The sequence below is a fragment of the Pristiophorus japonicus genome, chromosome 5, assembly GCF_044704955.1.
Source record: "Pristiophorus japonicus isolate sPriJap1 chromosome 5, sPriJap1.hap1, whole genome shotgun sequence".
In the NCBI taxonomy this organism is placed as follows: domain Eukaryota; kingdom Metazoa; phylum Chordata; class Chondrichthyes; family Pristiophoridae; genus Pristiophorus; species Pristiophorus japonicus.
Window position 1 is genome coordinate 160,122,402 of NC_091981.1, and position 17,175 is coordinate 160,139,576.

Sequence of the window (17,175 nt, forward strand, 5' to 3'; positions counted from 1 at the left end):
TAGTTACGAATAGTTAATTAATAATCATTTGGAGATGGATGTGTCCTTGCCTAATCTGTAATTTGTAACCTGACCACTACCCAACCATGTAGCCGGAAATTCTAATCAATTGTCTCCAGACTACCGCGTTCCTTTGATTATAAAGTACAGAAAGGCAGAAATGGCTTGTAGCTGACGTCTCGTGTGGCAAGATATTAGGCTACCGCTGTATGCGCAGATGTGCTATATTGCAGGCAAGGCAACCAGTATGTGCAATGCATGATGAAGATGCACTGATGGACGGGTCCTAGACATGCTCAGTCATGTTGCCAACACCACTACATTAACTGGGTAATGTGGCTCAGGAGATTGAAAATATTTAGGTCTAGAAATTGCAATATGCCGGAAACCTGCCGGTAATAGCACCGCCAAGGCTAATGGTCGCCCGCAGAGAGTGCGCGGGCAGTACCGGTATTTTGGTGCTGCGTGCTAATTAACATCAGCAGTGCAGAGAATTTGTAGTGCAACACGTCGTTCTTTCCGCGCTAAGCTCAGCAAGAGGCCAAAAGTTACGAAGTGTCCTGCTTGCAATTAAAGAGAATGGGGACGAAGTGAGTGAATCTGTAGGCCATGTATGGAACAGTTGCCATATTTGTTAGGCAATATTGCCTATCACCAGCTCATCAATCAATGTTACAGACAAATTGTGCATTTGTGGGGCGGGGTCTGTTGACTGCGCCAGGAAAATCTGTGTTCCGATTGGACTATGGGTTTTATTGGATTGGAAGTGTGGTGTCTCTGCACTGTATTATAAAGTCACACGAGGCATATACTGCAGACAAGGTCACTATGTGACCTGTACCTTTATTCCAGGATCAAGGAGTCTGAGTCTGTGTGGAAGCTCCCTTTAAGTACCTGGCTGACCAGGTGAGGAGTGTCTCCCACAAGTTCACCCCATGTGATCAAGGTGTGTATTTCACAGTTGTATACAGTTTTGTTACATATTGGTTATAGTTATGTGAAGGTTACAAACATGACATCACCTCTGCCCCAATGTCTTTGGGTCAAAGATTGAGTCTTTCAGGCGGTCGACGCTCTCTCGTGGAGCGCCGCAGTTGTGGCTCTGGTGGTTGGGCCTTGGCATGCGACTCTGTCGCCTGAGTTGGTTCCGGCCTGTCCGGGCTGGCCGCAAGGACTGTGCATGCTGGTGAATGTCCTTGTTGCTCGTTTACTGGCGGTGGTGTGGTTGACATCCCATGGTCTATTTCAGGTTCCTCAGTGTCCATGCTGAACCTTTTCTTTACCTGGTCCAGATGTTTGTGGCATATCTGCCCATTGTTTAGTCTGACCACTATGATCCTATTCCCCTCTGTGCCTATTACAGTGCCCTAAAGCCACTTGGGTCCCAATGCGTGATTGAGAACGAATACAGAGTCATTGATTTCTATGCATCTCCCCACTGAGTTGAGAACATGGCACTCGTTTTGGGACTGGCGCTTGCCTTCAACAATGTCTGACAGAGCAGGGTGAATGAGGGACAGCTGCGTTTTAAGCGTGCGTTTCATGAGTAGTTCCGCGGGCAGGACTCCCGTGAGTGAATGCGGTCGGGACCTATAGGCCAGCAGGAGGCGCGATAGGCGGTACTGAAGAGAGGGTCCTTGAATCCGGAGCATGCCCTGTTTTATGATTTGAACCGCACGTTCCACCTGGCCATTGGAAGCCGGCTTGAACGACGATGTCCTGACGTGTTTGATACCATTTCCCGACATTAACTCCTGGAATTCATAGCTAGTAAAGCACGGGCCATTGTCACTAACTAGGATGTCTGGCAAGCCGTAGGTTGCAAATACCGTGCGCAGACTCTCCACAGTGGTGTATGTCATGCACGAATTCAATATGATGCACTCGATCCATTTCGAGTTTGCATCGACAACAATCAGGACCATTTTTCCCATAAACGGGCCCGCATGGTCTATGTGAATGCGTGACCATGGCTTGGTGGGCCAGGGCCACGAGTTGAGGGGGGCCACCCTAGGGGCATTTCCCAGCTGAGCACACGTCGTGCACCTGTGAACACAGTGTTCCAGGTCTGAGTCAATTCCCGGCCACCATACATGTGACCGGGCAATGGCCTTCATTAGCACGATGCCTGGGTGCTCGCTGTGGAGTTCCCTGATGAAAACGTCCCTTCCTTTCTGGGGCATGTCTATCTGGATGCCCCATAGTAGGCAGTCGGCTTGGATGGAGAGCTCATCCATCCATCTGTGAAACGGTCTAACCTCCTCAGGGCACGCTCCGTGTGCGGGCGCCCGATCCCCAGTTAGGACACATTTCTTTATCAGTGATAGGAGGGGATCTCTGTTGGTCCAGATTTTGATCTGGCAGGTTGTGATGGGGGAGCCTGCGGTGTCAAAAACCTCAACGGCCATGACCATCTCCGCGCTTTGCTCCGACGGCCCCTCGGTGGTTGTCAGCAGGAGCCTGCTGAGCGCATCAATGCAATTTTCGGTGCCTGGCTGGTGCCGTATGGTGTAATCATACTCAGCCAGCGTGAGAGCCCGTCGCTGTATGCGAGCTGACGCATTGGCATTGACAGTTTTGCTGTCGGACAACAGGGATGTTAACGGCTTGTGGTCCGTTTCTAAATCGAACCTTCTGCCAAAAAGGTACTGGTGCATCTTTTTTACCCCATAGACACATGCAAGTGCTTCCTTTTCAACCATCCCATATCCCCGTTCTGCCTGCGAGTGCGACCTGGAGGCATAAGCCACAGGTTGAAGTTGGCCCTCATCATTACTCTGCTGCAACACACACCCAACCCCATAAGATGATGCATCACAGGTTAAAACCAGTTTCTTGCAGGGGTCGTACAAGGTCAACAGCTTATTAGAACAAAGCAGGTTCCGCGCCCGATTGAAGGCCCGTTCTTGACAGTCCCCCAAAACCATTCACAACCCTTATGCAAGAGCACGTGTAGTGGCTCCAACAATGTACTTAAGTTCGGCAGAAAGTTCTCGAAGTAGTTTAAGAGTCCCAGGAATGATCGCAACTCCGATGTGTTCCCGGGCCGGGGCGCATGACGGATTGCCTCCGTTTTGGATTCGGTAGGCTGGATCCCTCCTGCCCAAAACTCAACCTCTGTGGCCAAAAATACACACTTGGGCTTCTTTAGTCGCAAGCCTACTCGGTCCAGTCGGCGTAGCACCTCCTCCATAGAAACATAGAAACATAGAAAATAGGTGCAGGAGTAGGCCAATCGGCCCTTCGAGCCTGCACCACCATTCAATAAGATCATGGCTGATCATTCCCTCCGTACCCCTTTCCTGCTTTCTCTCCATACCCCTTGATCCCCTTAACCGTAAGGGTCATATCTAACTCCCTTTGAATATATCCAATGAACTGGCATCAACAACTCTTTGCGGCAGGAAATTCCACAGGTTAACAACTCTCTGAGTGAAGAAGTTTCCCCTCATCTCAGTCCTAAACGGCCTGCCCCTTATCCTAAGACTGTGTGCCCTGGTTCTGGACTTCCCCAACACCGGGAACATTCTTCCCGCATCTAGCCTGTCTAGTCCAGTCAGAATCTTATATGTTTCTATGAGATCCCCTCTCATCCTTCTAAACTCCAGTGAATAAAGGCCCAGTTGATCCAGTCTCTTCTCATATGACAGCCCAGCCATCCCTGGAATCAGTCTGGTGAACCTTCGCTGCACTCCCTCAATAGCAAGAATATCCTTCCTCAGATTAGGAGACCAAAACTGAACACAATATTCCAGGTGGGGCCTCACCAAGGCCTTGTACAACTGCAGCAAGACTTCCTTGCTCCTATACTCAAATCCCCTTGCTATGAAGGCCAACATACCATTTGCCTTCTTCACTATCTGCTGTACCTGCATGCCAACTTTCAATGACTGATGAACCATGACACCCAGGGCTCACTGCACCTCCCCTTTTCCTAATCTTCCGCCATTCAGATAATATTCTGCCTTCGTGTTTTTGCCCCCAAAGTGGATAACCTTACATTTATCCACATTTATCCACATCCGCATCTGCCATGTATTTGCCACTCGCCTAACCTGTCCAAGTCACCCTGCAGCCTCTTAGTGTCCTCCTCACAGATTACACTGCCACCAAGTTTAGTGTCATCTGCAAACTTAGAGATATTACACTCAATTCCATCATCTATATCATTAATATATATTGTAAAGAGCTGGGGTCCCAGCACTAAGCCCTGCGGCACTCCACTAGTCACTGCCTGCCATTCTGAAAAGGACCCGTTAATCCCGACTCTCTGCTTCTTGTCTACCAACCAGTTCTCTATCCACGTCAGTACATTACCCCCAATACCATGTGCTTTGATTTTGCACAGCAATCTCTTGTGTGGGACCTTGTCAAAAGCCTTTTGAAAGTCCAAATACACCACATCCACTGGTTCTCCCTTGTCCACCCTACTAGTTACATCCTCAAAAAATTCCAGAATTCCAGGTTGTGGAGGTGTTCCTCGGTGTCTCCACCCGTGATTAGGATGTCATCTTGGAATATGATTGTTCCAGGAATCGATTTAAGCAAGCTTTCCATGTTCCTCTGGAAGATAGCGGTCGCTGAATGAATGCCAAATGGACACCTGTTTTATACAAATAGCCCCTTGTGCATAGTGATGGTGGTTAATAGCTTGGATTCTTCAGCCAGTTCCTGCGTCATGTAGGCTGAAGTGAGGTCCAACTTGGTGAACAGCTTGCCACCTGCCAGCGTGGCAAAAAGATCCTCCGCTCTCGGAAGTGGGTATTGGTCCTGTAGTGACACTCAGTTGATGGTGGCCTTGTAGTCGCCACAAATCCTGACCGAGCCATCCGCTTTAAGGACAGGGACGATGGGGCTTGCCCAGTCACTGAATTCAACAGGCGATGTTATGCCCTCCCTTAGCAGCCTGTTCAACTCACTCTCAATTTTCTCACGCATCACATACGGCACGGCTCTGGCTTTGTGGTGCATTGGTCTGGCATCCGGGGTGATGCGTATCACTACTTTGGTGCACTTGAAGATCCCGACACCAGGTTGAAATAGTGATTCGAATTTCTGTAGGACCTGTGAGCATGAACTTCGCTCCACAGATGAAATGGCGTGCACATCCCCCCATTTCCAGTTCATCTCGGCTAGCCAGCTCCTCCCCAAAAGCGCGGGACCATTCCCCGGGACAATCCAGAGTGGCAGTCGGTTCTCTGATCCATTATGTGTGACCACCAAATTTGCACTGCCGAGCACTGGGATGATCTCTTTGGTGTACATTCGTACAATGCGTTCTAGTTTGGGTCTGCTAGCTTTGAGTGGCCATAGTCTTTTGAATTGTTGGACACTCATAAGTGACTGGCTAGCTCCTGTGACCAGCTCCATGTGTACCGGGATGCCATTTAATAGAGCTTTCATCATCATAGGCAGCGTTTTAGTGTATGAGCTGTGGATGTCTGCCACGTGAATCCGCTGGACTTCAGCGTCCATGGCTGTGCCCCAAGCATCCAACTGCCTTGCAGACTCTTCGGCTGGTTCCTTTGCCTCTTAAACTAACCTCGCTATGGATTTTCTGCACATTCTGGCCAAATGTCCCCTTGAAATTGCAGCTTCTGCAGATAAACTGTTGAACCCTGCAGGTTTTCGCATTGTGTCTGCCCCCGCACTTCCAGCATGAGCTGAGATTGTTGTGGACAAAGGGACTGTTACCAGGCATTCCTCTCTGATTGTCTCTTTGATTACTCCTGATCACTCTGTTGCTGTGTGTCAATGTTCCCATCCCGGGACGCATTGTCCCTTGTGATGGTGTGAATTGCCAATCCTCCTGCCAGTGTCTCTGTTGCTGTCCCACCCTGGAATCTGTTGCTGCCTGGGCGGTGTCAAATTTCCCTTGCCTGCCTGCCTGGGTGATGTCGAATTGCCCTTGCCTGCCTGCAGGGTTCTGTATCGCTTTTATAACATTAACTCCCTGGTTTATCGCCACTTTGAAACTTGGGCTGCTCGCATAAATTATCTTGGTCTCCTCTTCCCCTGCCATGAAAGTCTGAGCTATCAAAGCTGCCCTCTCCAAAGTCAAGTCCTTGGTCTCAATAAGCTTCCTGAAAATCCCGGCATGACCAATGCCCTCAATGAAGAAATCCCTTAACATCTCCTCCCTGCAGGCATCTGTGAACTTACAGAGGCTGGCCAAAGGTCCGCAACAAAGTCCGGTATGCTTTGTCCCTCCCGACGTCTGTGTGAATAGAATCGGTGTTGGGCCATGTGTACACTGCTCGCCGGTTTGAGGTGCTCACTGGTCAGTTTACTGAGCTCCTCAACGGTTTTGTCTGCCGGCTTCTCAGGTGCGAGCAGGTCTTTCATCAGCACGTACGTCTTAGGCCCACAGCTGGTCAGTAGATGTGCCCTTCGCTTGTCGGCTGCTGTCTCTTGCAGCCAGTCCTTTGTGACAAAGCTCTGCTGGAGCCTCTCAATGAAATCGTCCCAGTCCTCACCAACACAGAACCTTTCATCTGTGCTACCGGTGGCCATTCTCGTGAGTTGTTGATTCCCGTTTCCCGTCGCCAAATGTAGTGTCTCTGCGCTGTATTATAAAGTCACACGAGGCATTTACTGCAGACAAGGTCACTACAGGAAGAGAAGGGGGGAGGGTGTGTGTGTTATTAATTATTGGAAGTTTGTACCTCGCATTGTGCTGAAGATAGCATGCAGCATTCAGTGTTGGTGAAAGGACCACAGTTAATTTCTTTTGACATTGAGCCAAGACCACCCATTTAATGCTTTCAAGGACTCTCCCCATCACTTTACCCAGACATCTCATTCTAAAGGAACAGAGACTAAGCCAAGCTCTTTATTTTAAATGCTTGTTTTAATTTTCTTAAAGCAGGAAGAAAAAGGACATATGACAGGAATGATCAAATCCAGTGCTTTGTACTTTTTGAAACCGTTATACTTCAGTCATAATTTCATTGATAAGCTGAGATTACTTTAGTCACTGGCTTAGGAGGGTCTGACAACTGAGGACATTTTACCATTCCACAATGAGGACAGAGTACTCATAATTGATAACTTAAACAGTTTAAGTTCACACTTCAGATTTCAGAGACTGAAACACTGAACATCCAAAGGTGATTCCTAATCCAAACCTCAAGTTTACTCTTATAGTCACTCAGAAGTATCACTTGCAATATTCTACATCTACCCATTTGTTACATTCAGTATTACAATCTCAAACAGGACAGTTTCAAATAAGCAAACCACCGAACAAAACATTAACTTTACCCACTAATCTCAAGAGATAGCTCTCAAGACCTTTTTCTTCTTCAGCAGTCCCCCGGAGTTGAGGATGACTTGCTTCCACACTAAAATGAGTTCAAAGGGTAGAAGATGCCTGTGTTCGGCTTGCGATTAATATAAACACTGCTATGTGAAGATAATATTTCTGGCTGCCTTACATTTGTCAGTTGAAGCTTCCACATGGCTGTTAACGCTGTTGAAGTGCTTTTAATGGTTGCACGTTGGGCGGTTATATCCAAAATGGATGAGTGGGGGTTGCACGCTGATTGACGTCATGTTCCGACTAATTACAATACTTTCGGTGAGCACAGGCAATGGCTGCACTGCTGAAAATGGCGGCCGTCGTGGGACCCGATGGCAGTGGGCAGAAATGCAGCAGCTGCCATTTTTTTTACTGAAACAGGCCTTAACAGTCAGCGGTAGGACCGCGAGTTTCTAGGCCATACTGTTTCACTACTAATTTAAACTGTTACTTTTTATATACAAATGAATTAAACAACCAGGATAGAGTTAAACACACTGATAATATCAGAGGGATTGGAATTCAAAAAGAGAAGGACATGGATGGAAATTACAATATTCAGAATTGGTCCCCCTGAGTTAACACTGAAATTGGAACAGTTGGCTAGGATGAAATATTACTTAGTCAGAAGGCAAAAGGCGTGCTGGAGAATCTTTTAAGTTCAGGAGATAATTTTTTACGATGTGATAATATTTGGTGGATACTATCACTTGGTGGATACAAGGCTTTAAACTCTTGCATGCTGTGCAATGTGTTATGATTTGCTTTGTCTGCATCATTATGTGTAATATTAAACAAATGTAGTGAAGACTGCTGTAGCAGATGGACAAAGATGTTAAGATGTGTACGATTTCTCTCAGGCCTGCAAGAGAGAGAGCTATTAGGAGTGCTAATAGGAAAGGTTGTATTAAACCATCCATTTTATGTTAAAGACTCAATTTTGTAACACACAAACTGCTTTTCCTGAATCTGCTGGCAACAGCATCCTGGAAAATGTTCAAAAATCAGCTCAGACATTCAAGGCCTCCATGGCTGGTACAATGTAATGACTCAAGAGTCTGGTTACTTAAACTCACTCAGGTGCAACCTGATCCATCTTTATTCTAGCCCAAGAGTGCCAGCTTGACAAAGACACACAGCTTATGTATGGATGACCAAGCACACATGCCACATGCGTACAGCCCGATGACCTCCGACCACGGCGCCCTCTGATGTCTGGTGACCCCCAAGCATTAATACATAACAACATCCCCCTTTTAAAATCTTAACAACAGTCTTTTTACAAATTAAGATGGTCTGGGGCTTTCCTCTCACGAGTTGATCGTCTCAGTTCAACTTTGGCTCTAGGCGAGTGTTCTGAGTCCGTTGAGACTGAGGGCTGAGTAGCCGATCTGATGGGAGTGGTCATGACCACATCAGAGGCTGAAGGTTCAGAGTCAGTAATGTCAGAAGAGTCCTCTGATGAGTGAACAATGGTTGGTTGGTTGGTCATTGACTGCATCTTCCTCACTCGGTTCCAGTTCATCCGTGTGTCGCAGTTTAACCTGGTTTAGGTGTTTCCTGCATATTTTCCCATTCTTGAGCACGACAATAAACACTCTGTTGCATGACAATAAACACTCTGTTACCCTCCTTGGCTGTAACAGTGCCGGCAATCCACTTTGGACCTTGACCATAGTTCAGTACATAAACCAGATCATTGACCGAGATGTCACATGACACAGCACATGATCATGACACCATTGCTGACTTTGACGTCTGTTTTCAACACGATCATTCAAATCAGGATGAACAAGAGAAAGCCTGGTCTTGAGATTTCTCTTCATCAGTAGTTCAGCAGGAGGAACCCCAGTAAGCATATGAGGTCTTGACCTATAACTGAGCAATATACATGACAACTGTCTCTACAGTGAACCTTGAGTTACATTTTTCATACTTTGCTTGATTGTTTGAGTGGCATGCTCTGCTTGACCATTAGAAACAGGCTTGAATGGAGCTGATCTCACATGTCTGATGCTATTGAGTTTCAGGAACTCCTGGAACTCAAGGCTTGTGAAGCAAGATCCATTGTCGCTCACAACAATGTCGGGTAAACCATGAGTAGCAAACATGATACGAAGGCTCTCAATGGTAGCTGTAGACGTGCTGGATGACATAATAAAACACTCTATCCACTTAGAATATGTATCCACTAAGACAAAAAACATCTTTCCTTCGAACGGGCCCACAAAATCAATGTAGATCCTCGACCATGGTTTGGATGGCCATGACCAAAGACTCAGCGGAGATTCCGCTGGTACTTTACTTAGCTGCATGCAAGTATTGCACTGATGCACACATGATGCCAGATCAGAGTCAATTCCAGGCCACCATAAATGAGACCTAGCAATGGACTTCACCATGACAATACCAGGATGAGTGCTATGAGTACAAATTTTTCTCTACCGTTCTTAGGCGTGATTACACGATTACCCCACAGTAAACAATCTGACTGAATGGACAGCTCATCCTTGCGACGGTTGTTAGGTTTGGTCTCCTCACGCATCTCTATAGGTATGGCAGACCAATCACCACTGAGTAGACAATGTTTCACAACCGATAAAATAGGCTCATGGCTATCCAGATCCTAACTTGTTGAGCAGTGACAGGGGTTCCTTCACGCTCAAAAGCATCCATTACTAACAGTAGATCTGCAGGTTGAGGCATCTCCATCTCAGTTGTGGGTAAGGGCAGACGACTCAGTGCATCGGCACAATTCTCAGTACCAGGTCTATGACGGATGACGTAATCATAGGCAGACAATGTCAGCGCCCACCTTTGAATGCATATTAATACCTTTGTTTTCCGCAAACAATGAAATAAGTGGCTTGTGATCCATTTCTAGTTCAAAACGAAGACCAAACAGGTACGGGTGCATTTTTTTTAACCCCATACACACAGGCCAAAGCTTCTTTCTCTACCATACTGTAAGCTCTTTCCGCTTTAGACAGACTTCTCGAAGCATACGCAACAGGTTGTAGCTTGCCCGATTCATTTGCTTGTTGGAGTACGCAGCCAACCCCATATGATGAAGCATCACAGGCCAATACAAGACGCTTACACGGATCATAATGAACAAGCAACTTGTTTGAACATAGCAGATTCTTGGCTTTCTCAAAGGCTCTATCTTGAGACACACCCCAGACCTAGTTGTTTCCTTTTCTTAGTAACACATGCAGTGGCTCTAGTAAAGTGCTCAATCTGGGTAAAAAATTACCAAAGTAGTTGAGTAGCCCAAGGAACGAACACAGCTTCATCGCATTCTGAGGCCTGGGTGCATTTCTGATGCCTAGGTTTTCGAATCAGTGGGCCTAATGCCATCAGCAGCAATCTTCCTCCCAAGGAATTCGACTTCAGGTGCCATGAATACACACTTCGAGCATTTCAGCCTGAGTCCCACTTTGTCCAGACGCTGTAGGACTTCAAGATTGTTCAGATGTTCAGCAGTGTCGTGACCTGTGACCAGAATGTCATCTTGAAACATGACAGTTCTAGGAATGGACTTCAGTAAACCCTCCCTATTCCTCTGAAATATGGCTGCAGCCGAACGAATCCCAAAAGGACATATGTTGTAGATGAACAGTCCTTTATGGATGTTGATGCAGGTGAGTTTCTTTGAAGTGTTGACAAGCTCCTGTGTCATATAGGCCGACGTCAGATCCAGTTTCGTGAACGACTTTCCACCAGCTAGCATGGCGAACAGGTCATCATCTCTCGGTAACAGATACTGATCCTGTTTTAAAAATCGGTTAATCATAACCTTGTAGTCTCCACAAATCCTGACAATGCCATCACTCTTCAACACAGAAACAATGGGACTAGCCCACTTGTTAAACTTGACGGGTGATATGATCCCTTCACGCTGGAGTCTGTCAAACTCAATTTCAGCCTTCTCCCTCATCATGTATGAAACAGACTGAGCTTTGTGATAGACAGGCCTTGCATTGGAGTCCAGGTGAATCTGCACCTTGGTCCCATAAAATTGCCAATGCCCGGTTCAAACAAAGAAGGAAACTTGTTCAGTACTTTAGCACACGAAGTATTATCCACCAAGGACAACATCTTGACATCATTCCAGTTCAGCTTGATTTTCACGAGCCAATTCCTGCCGAGCAGCGTTGGACCATTACCTGGAATGATCCATAATGGTAGCTCGTGAACCACACCGTCACATGGCACCTCGATTGATGCACTGCCGAGCACGGGTATGAGTTCCTTAGTGTAAGTACGCAACCTGGCATTGACTAGACTCAGCTTCGGTTTCGCAGCCTTAGTGTCCCACAGCTTGTCGAATGTCCTTTGGCTCATTATCGACTGGCTTGCACCTGTGTCCAGCTCCATTGATACAGGCATGCCATTCAGCTTCACATTAACGACTATCGGCTGGCTCTTGCTCAGGAACGAATACAGTCCATTCACTTCCTCCTCGGGTTGCGTATCCGGGCCATCACTGAACTGGTCCTCATCAAACACGTGGTGAGCCAATGATTGCCCCCACAACGCCAACAGGGTGAAATCTGGTTCAAACCAGTTGGCAGGTTCTGAGCAGCGGCAGGTTTCGTGTAAGTAGCTCTGCCCGAAGACGACGCCACCTTGTTTACAGTAATTGCCGTGAAACTCCGACTCGTCGATAATATCTGCCTCAAATTATCATCCATTGTCATGCATGCCTGGGCAGTCGCGATGGCCTTTTTCAAATCCCGCGTTTCTACAGCCAACAGCTTCCTGAGGATCGCATCATGGCTGATGCCTATCACGAAGACATCATGCAACATGTCTTCCAGCATGTTCCCGAACTTACACGGCTCAGCAAGACGTCGCAGGTCGGCGACAAATCCCAACACATCCTGGCCCTCAGCATGAACATGTGTGTAGAAACAGTAACGTGATATGCTGATCCCCTCTTTTGGCTTCAGATGGTTACCCACCAAAGTACACAATTTCTCGTAGCCTTTTTCTGCCGGACGTACAGGCGAGAGAAGACTCTTCATGAGGCCGTAAATTTTCAGACAACAAGCGGTGAGGAGAACTGCCCTGCGCTTAATTGCATAGGCCTCTGCCTCCATTCCATTGGCCACAAAATACTGATCCAGGCATCGACAAAATCCGCCCAATCCTCGCCCTCCACGAATCTCTCCAGGATTCCAACCGTGCCCATTGTGCATGCGAAGGTTCTTAAATTACCTCGTCGCCAATTGTAATGACTCAAGAGTCTGGTTACTGTAAACTCACTCAGTTGCAACCTGATCCATCTTTATTCCAGCCCAAGAGTGCCAGCTTGACAAAGACACACAGCTTATATACAGGTGTCCAAGCACGCATACTACATGCGTACAGCCCGATGCCCTCTGTATTAATGCTTGGGTGTCTGGTGACCCCCAAGCATTAATACATAACATACAGATAGAGTCATAATGATAGTTGCTTCTTCTTTGTGTAGCTTCAGCATCCTTTAGATACGCTTTACTGCCTTAAGGCCACTGTAGATGAGTAAGGCCATGAAACTTTCACCCACTTACACCATAGAAATTAACAGGTCTTTGGTATGCTGAGCTAATGTAAGTTTGTATAAGGGGGTGGATTTTCCAGTCCTTTGCGCTCCGTTTTTTGCCCTGGAGCGGCAGCAATGGTGGTAGTGAGGTCTTCTGGGCGGGCGGTCAGTCTCTAGCACCCTGCGGGGGTTTTTGGGGCAGCACGGAGCAGTGCCGCCCAGAAGAACTGTGACGGTGTGCAACGCCCCTGGTTGTGACACCGCCATGCTTTTTGACCCCCACCCGACCTGTATGCCCCGCAGCGCGCCCCACAGTGAACGGCTGAGAAATCGGGTGGGGAACCTTTAAAGTAAGGTAAGTGTGATTGTTTTTACTATTAATTTTTTTTGCAATTTATGTTGTGGTGGCATGGGCTATGTATTGGGAATGTTTTTGTGGGGTTTTTTGTTTTTTTTCTCCCCAGGCGTCTCTCGGAGCACTCCCAGGGCGGCTCTTTAGCTCAGGATTGTCCCATGCTGACGCGCAAGAGAGGTGTACAATGCCTCCCTTAGCACTGCAGCCCAGACTCAGGGCCCTACTGCCCAATTTTAATGACTGAGGCGCAAACTGTTCCCGGACGCTAACTTTACCGCCCCCACCACCATTACCGCCCCGAAATCATCAAAGCCGAAAATCCAGTCCCAAAGTAAAGGTCATGGAATGCAGGCCTTGATGTAATGGCCTTTTGACTGAGGATAAATGCAAGACCATTGTCATTGAAGTTAGGGAAGACCCTGAGCTAATAACCCTGCGACTGAACTCAGCAACTGCAGCGTGAGCTTTCCGCAGCCTTTGTATTGCCCTGTGTGTTGTGTGTTTGTATTACTTTCTCCAATAAATCTATAAGCAAATGTTTGCAAGATTTTAGTGGACATTTGTTTTTAGATTTCTTAATAGTAAGTATTATTTTACTGTTTTATTTTAATTTGAGCCCTGTTAATAATCATTTTATAATTTTTGAAATATACCTGCTATTCTTTTAATCTTTTTTAGGGAAATCGTGGAGTTGCTGGATTACCTGGACCAGCTGGACTGAAAGGAGATGGTTATCCCGGCCCTCAGGCAAGTAGTTACTTTAATGCAACATTTTCTTTAACTTTTGCAGAGTGGTCACAAACAGACAGCTTGTAAAGCACAGCTGGTCATGCCTCCCAAGAATGCATTTTGGGAATTCCCCATGACTTTCAACTCAATGGATTGCAAATTATGATTTCTCGATATATGCACCCAAACAACCGCTGCTGATGTGTCACCTTTTCAGTTCTGGGGAAGTTCAGCAATAAGTAACAAGATTGAGTAGACACTGCAGTCACGGTGTGCCAGTGGCGGAGGGAGTGAATGTTTAGGTTTGAAAAAGGTGCTGACTGAAAGCAAGATATAACTCCAACGGGATGAAATATTCTGAAAAAAATGAGCTCGTCACTTTCATACACCTGTTGGAAACCTGCTTAAGTAGGCTTGGAAAATCTTTTTTAAAAGTTGCCGAAGCTTCCTCTTACAGTAATCCCCAAATAGAACAAGAAAATCAGCCCAATACCTTTAACAAAGAAAACTTACAAACCTATAAGATCACTAACCTGCTCACTTTAAAAATAACCACTAAGAACTTATATGAGGGCTTCTAGGATTCTCTGATACACAATCATACAATGATGATAGTAAATACTTTGTGGCTACTTTAAAATAACTATTGGCTCCTCCTACATGTAGCAGACAGTGTAGCCATTGACACTCTTCGGTTTTTTAGCCAGCTGACTTACCAGATGCAATGACAGAATAAGGAGAACGTTATACAATGAACAGAAGAAAGAGGGAAACAATGAAAGACTAAAAATATGAAGACTGAAGAGAGAAACAATGAGAGAAAGAGTGAAAAGGAAACAGGAGCTGTCCCAATTGCCATAAAACCCAGATGGTCCGACCTTGGCCTGATTCAATTCTGGTCTATACTGAGTTAACTAATCTCAACCAAGGTTTCTGTAGGAGAGCTACGACTGAGTTTAATGCTGAGGGGGAAACTGGCCAGAATGTCTGCCAGAGATCTCTACATGGAAATGTGACACCAAGATTGGGCTTAGGTGTGATGTCCTGCCCACTTAGAAAGAGACGGAAATCATGTTTGACAAATTTGCTGGAGTTCTTTGAGGATGTAACGAGCAGGGTGGATAAGGGGGAACCAATGGATATGGTGCATTTGGATTTCCAGAAGGCATTCGATAATGTGTCACATAAAAGGTTACTGAACAAGATAAAAGCTCACGGGGTTGAGGGTAATATATTAGCATGGATAGAAGATTGGCTAACTAACAGAAAACAGAGAGTCGGGATAAATGGGTCATTTTCCAGTTGGCAAACGGTAACTAGTGGGGTGCCACAGGGATCAGTGCTGGGGCCTCAACTATTTACAATCTATATGAATGACTTGGATGAAGGGACCGAGTGTAATGTAGCCAAGTTTGCTGATGATACAAAGATGAGTGGGAAAGCAAGTTGTGAGGAAGACGCAAAGAATCTGCAAAGGGATATAGACTGGCTAAGTGAGTGGGCAAACATTTGGCAGATAGAGTATAATGTGGGAAAATGTGAGGTTATCCACTTTGGCAGGAAAAATAAAAAAGCACATTTTTATTTAAATGGAGAGAGATTACAAAATGCTGCAGTACAGAGGGACTTGGGGGTCCTCGTGCATGAAACACAAAAAGTTAGTATGCAGTACAGCAAGTAATCAGGAAGGCAAATGGAATGTTGGCCTTTATTGTAAGGGGGATGGAGTATAAAAGCAGGGAAGTCCTGCTACAACTGTACAGGTTATTGGTGAGACTACACCTAGAGTACTGGGTACAATTTTGGTCTCCTTATTTAAGGAAGGATATACTTGCATTGGAGGCAGTTCAGAGAAGTTTCTCTAGGTTGATTCCTGAGATGAAGAGGTTGACTTATGAAGAAAGTTGAGCAAGTTGGGCCTATACTCATTGGAGTTTAGAAGAATGAGAGGTGATCTTATTGAAACATATAAGATACTGAGGGGGTTCGACAAGGTAGATGCAGAGAGGATGTTTCTACTCGTGCGGGAATCTAGAACTAGGGGAAATAGTTTAAGAATAAGGGATCGCCCATTTAGAACTGAGATGAGGAGGAATTTCTTCTCTGAGGGTAGTAAATCTGTGGAATTCTCTGCCCCAGAGAGTGATGGAGGCTGGGTTATTGAATATATTTAAGGTGGAGATACAGATTTTTGAACGATAAGGGAGTGAAGGGTTATAGGGAGCGGGCAGGAAAGTGCAGCTGAGTCCAAGATCAAATCAGCCATGATCTTATTAAATGGCAGATCAGGCTCGAGGGGCCAAATGGCCTACTCTTGCTCTAATTTCTTATATTCTTATGTTCTTATGTAAAGTCTGCTGGCACTTGCTTCAAGGTTACATAAAAATAATGCCTCTCCACCCCTTCCCCGCATGCCGGTTACCAGAGGAAGACTGGCACCTCATTGCAGCCTAGTCCGCTGAGAGACAAATGCCTTCATGAGGGGAAGGGGCAAAATTGTAGTGAAAAAAAATGGAAAACTAAACACAATCAAAAGGAGAAAGAGGCAGGAGAAAATAAGAGATAGAAAGTGAGTGAAAATCTGGAGGGAATAAAGGAAATAAAAGCTGGTAAAGTCCCTTTCCCATTGGTGAACACAAACTCTGGGGAAGCATCAATAGTGACCACAGTGGGTGGCTCTGATGTTCCCAGCTGGAGAGGAAAGATGGTAAATGGAGGTGAGACTAGGGAACCTTAAGGAAAACAGTTACACATATAATGTAACTTGGTAAAAAATGTATCCATACGGTTTGCTATGTTCTTACTCTTGAACATATAGAGAGCTATATGCAAAATTGAAGATACCTAAACAAGCTATTTCGGATTGGAAATTTAGTAATGCTAAGAGTAAATACATTGGCCTGAAATTTGCTCACCGCTGACCTCGAAGAAAGCTGCCCACAAACATCTAGCGATCTCTGTGGCGTGAATTTCAGCTTTCCCGACATTTGTTTCAACCAGAGGCCAAAGCAAGCAAATCTCCAGTTTCCAGCAACAGTGGTGTCATCAAGCAGGCTAAGCAGCCAATCACATTGAAAAATTCTCACAAACAGCAAATCAGCAAGTAAAATGCACAGATTATAATTTATATTTTATAAATTTTACAGAGCGTGAAATAAAGATTGAACATACACTTAGGATTAAGGTAGAAGCTGAAATATCATAAAAATATTATGTAATTCGTATTATATTAATGGCAACATTTTACTTTCCACAAATATA

General features: G+C 45.8%; 1 protein-coding gene across 1 annotated transcript in view; it reads left to right on the top strand.

Moving 5' to 3' along the window:
- Window positions 1-17,175, top strand: part of LOC139264487 (collagen alpha-1(XXVIII) chain-like) — a 405,978-nt gene that overhangs the window by 304,799 nt on the left and 84,004 nt on the right. The window contains exon 24 of the mRNA XM_070881040.1: window positions 13,864-13,932. Coding sequence (XP_070737141.1) covers window positions 13,864-13,932 — 69 coding nt within the window. The remainder of the gene's footprint in view (window positions 1-13,863; window positions 13,933-17,175) is intronic.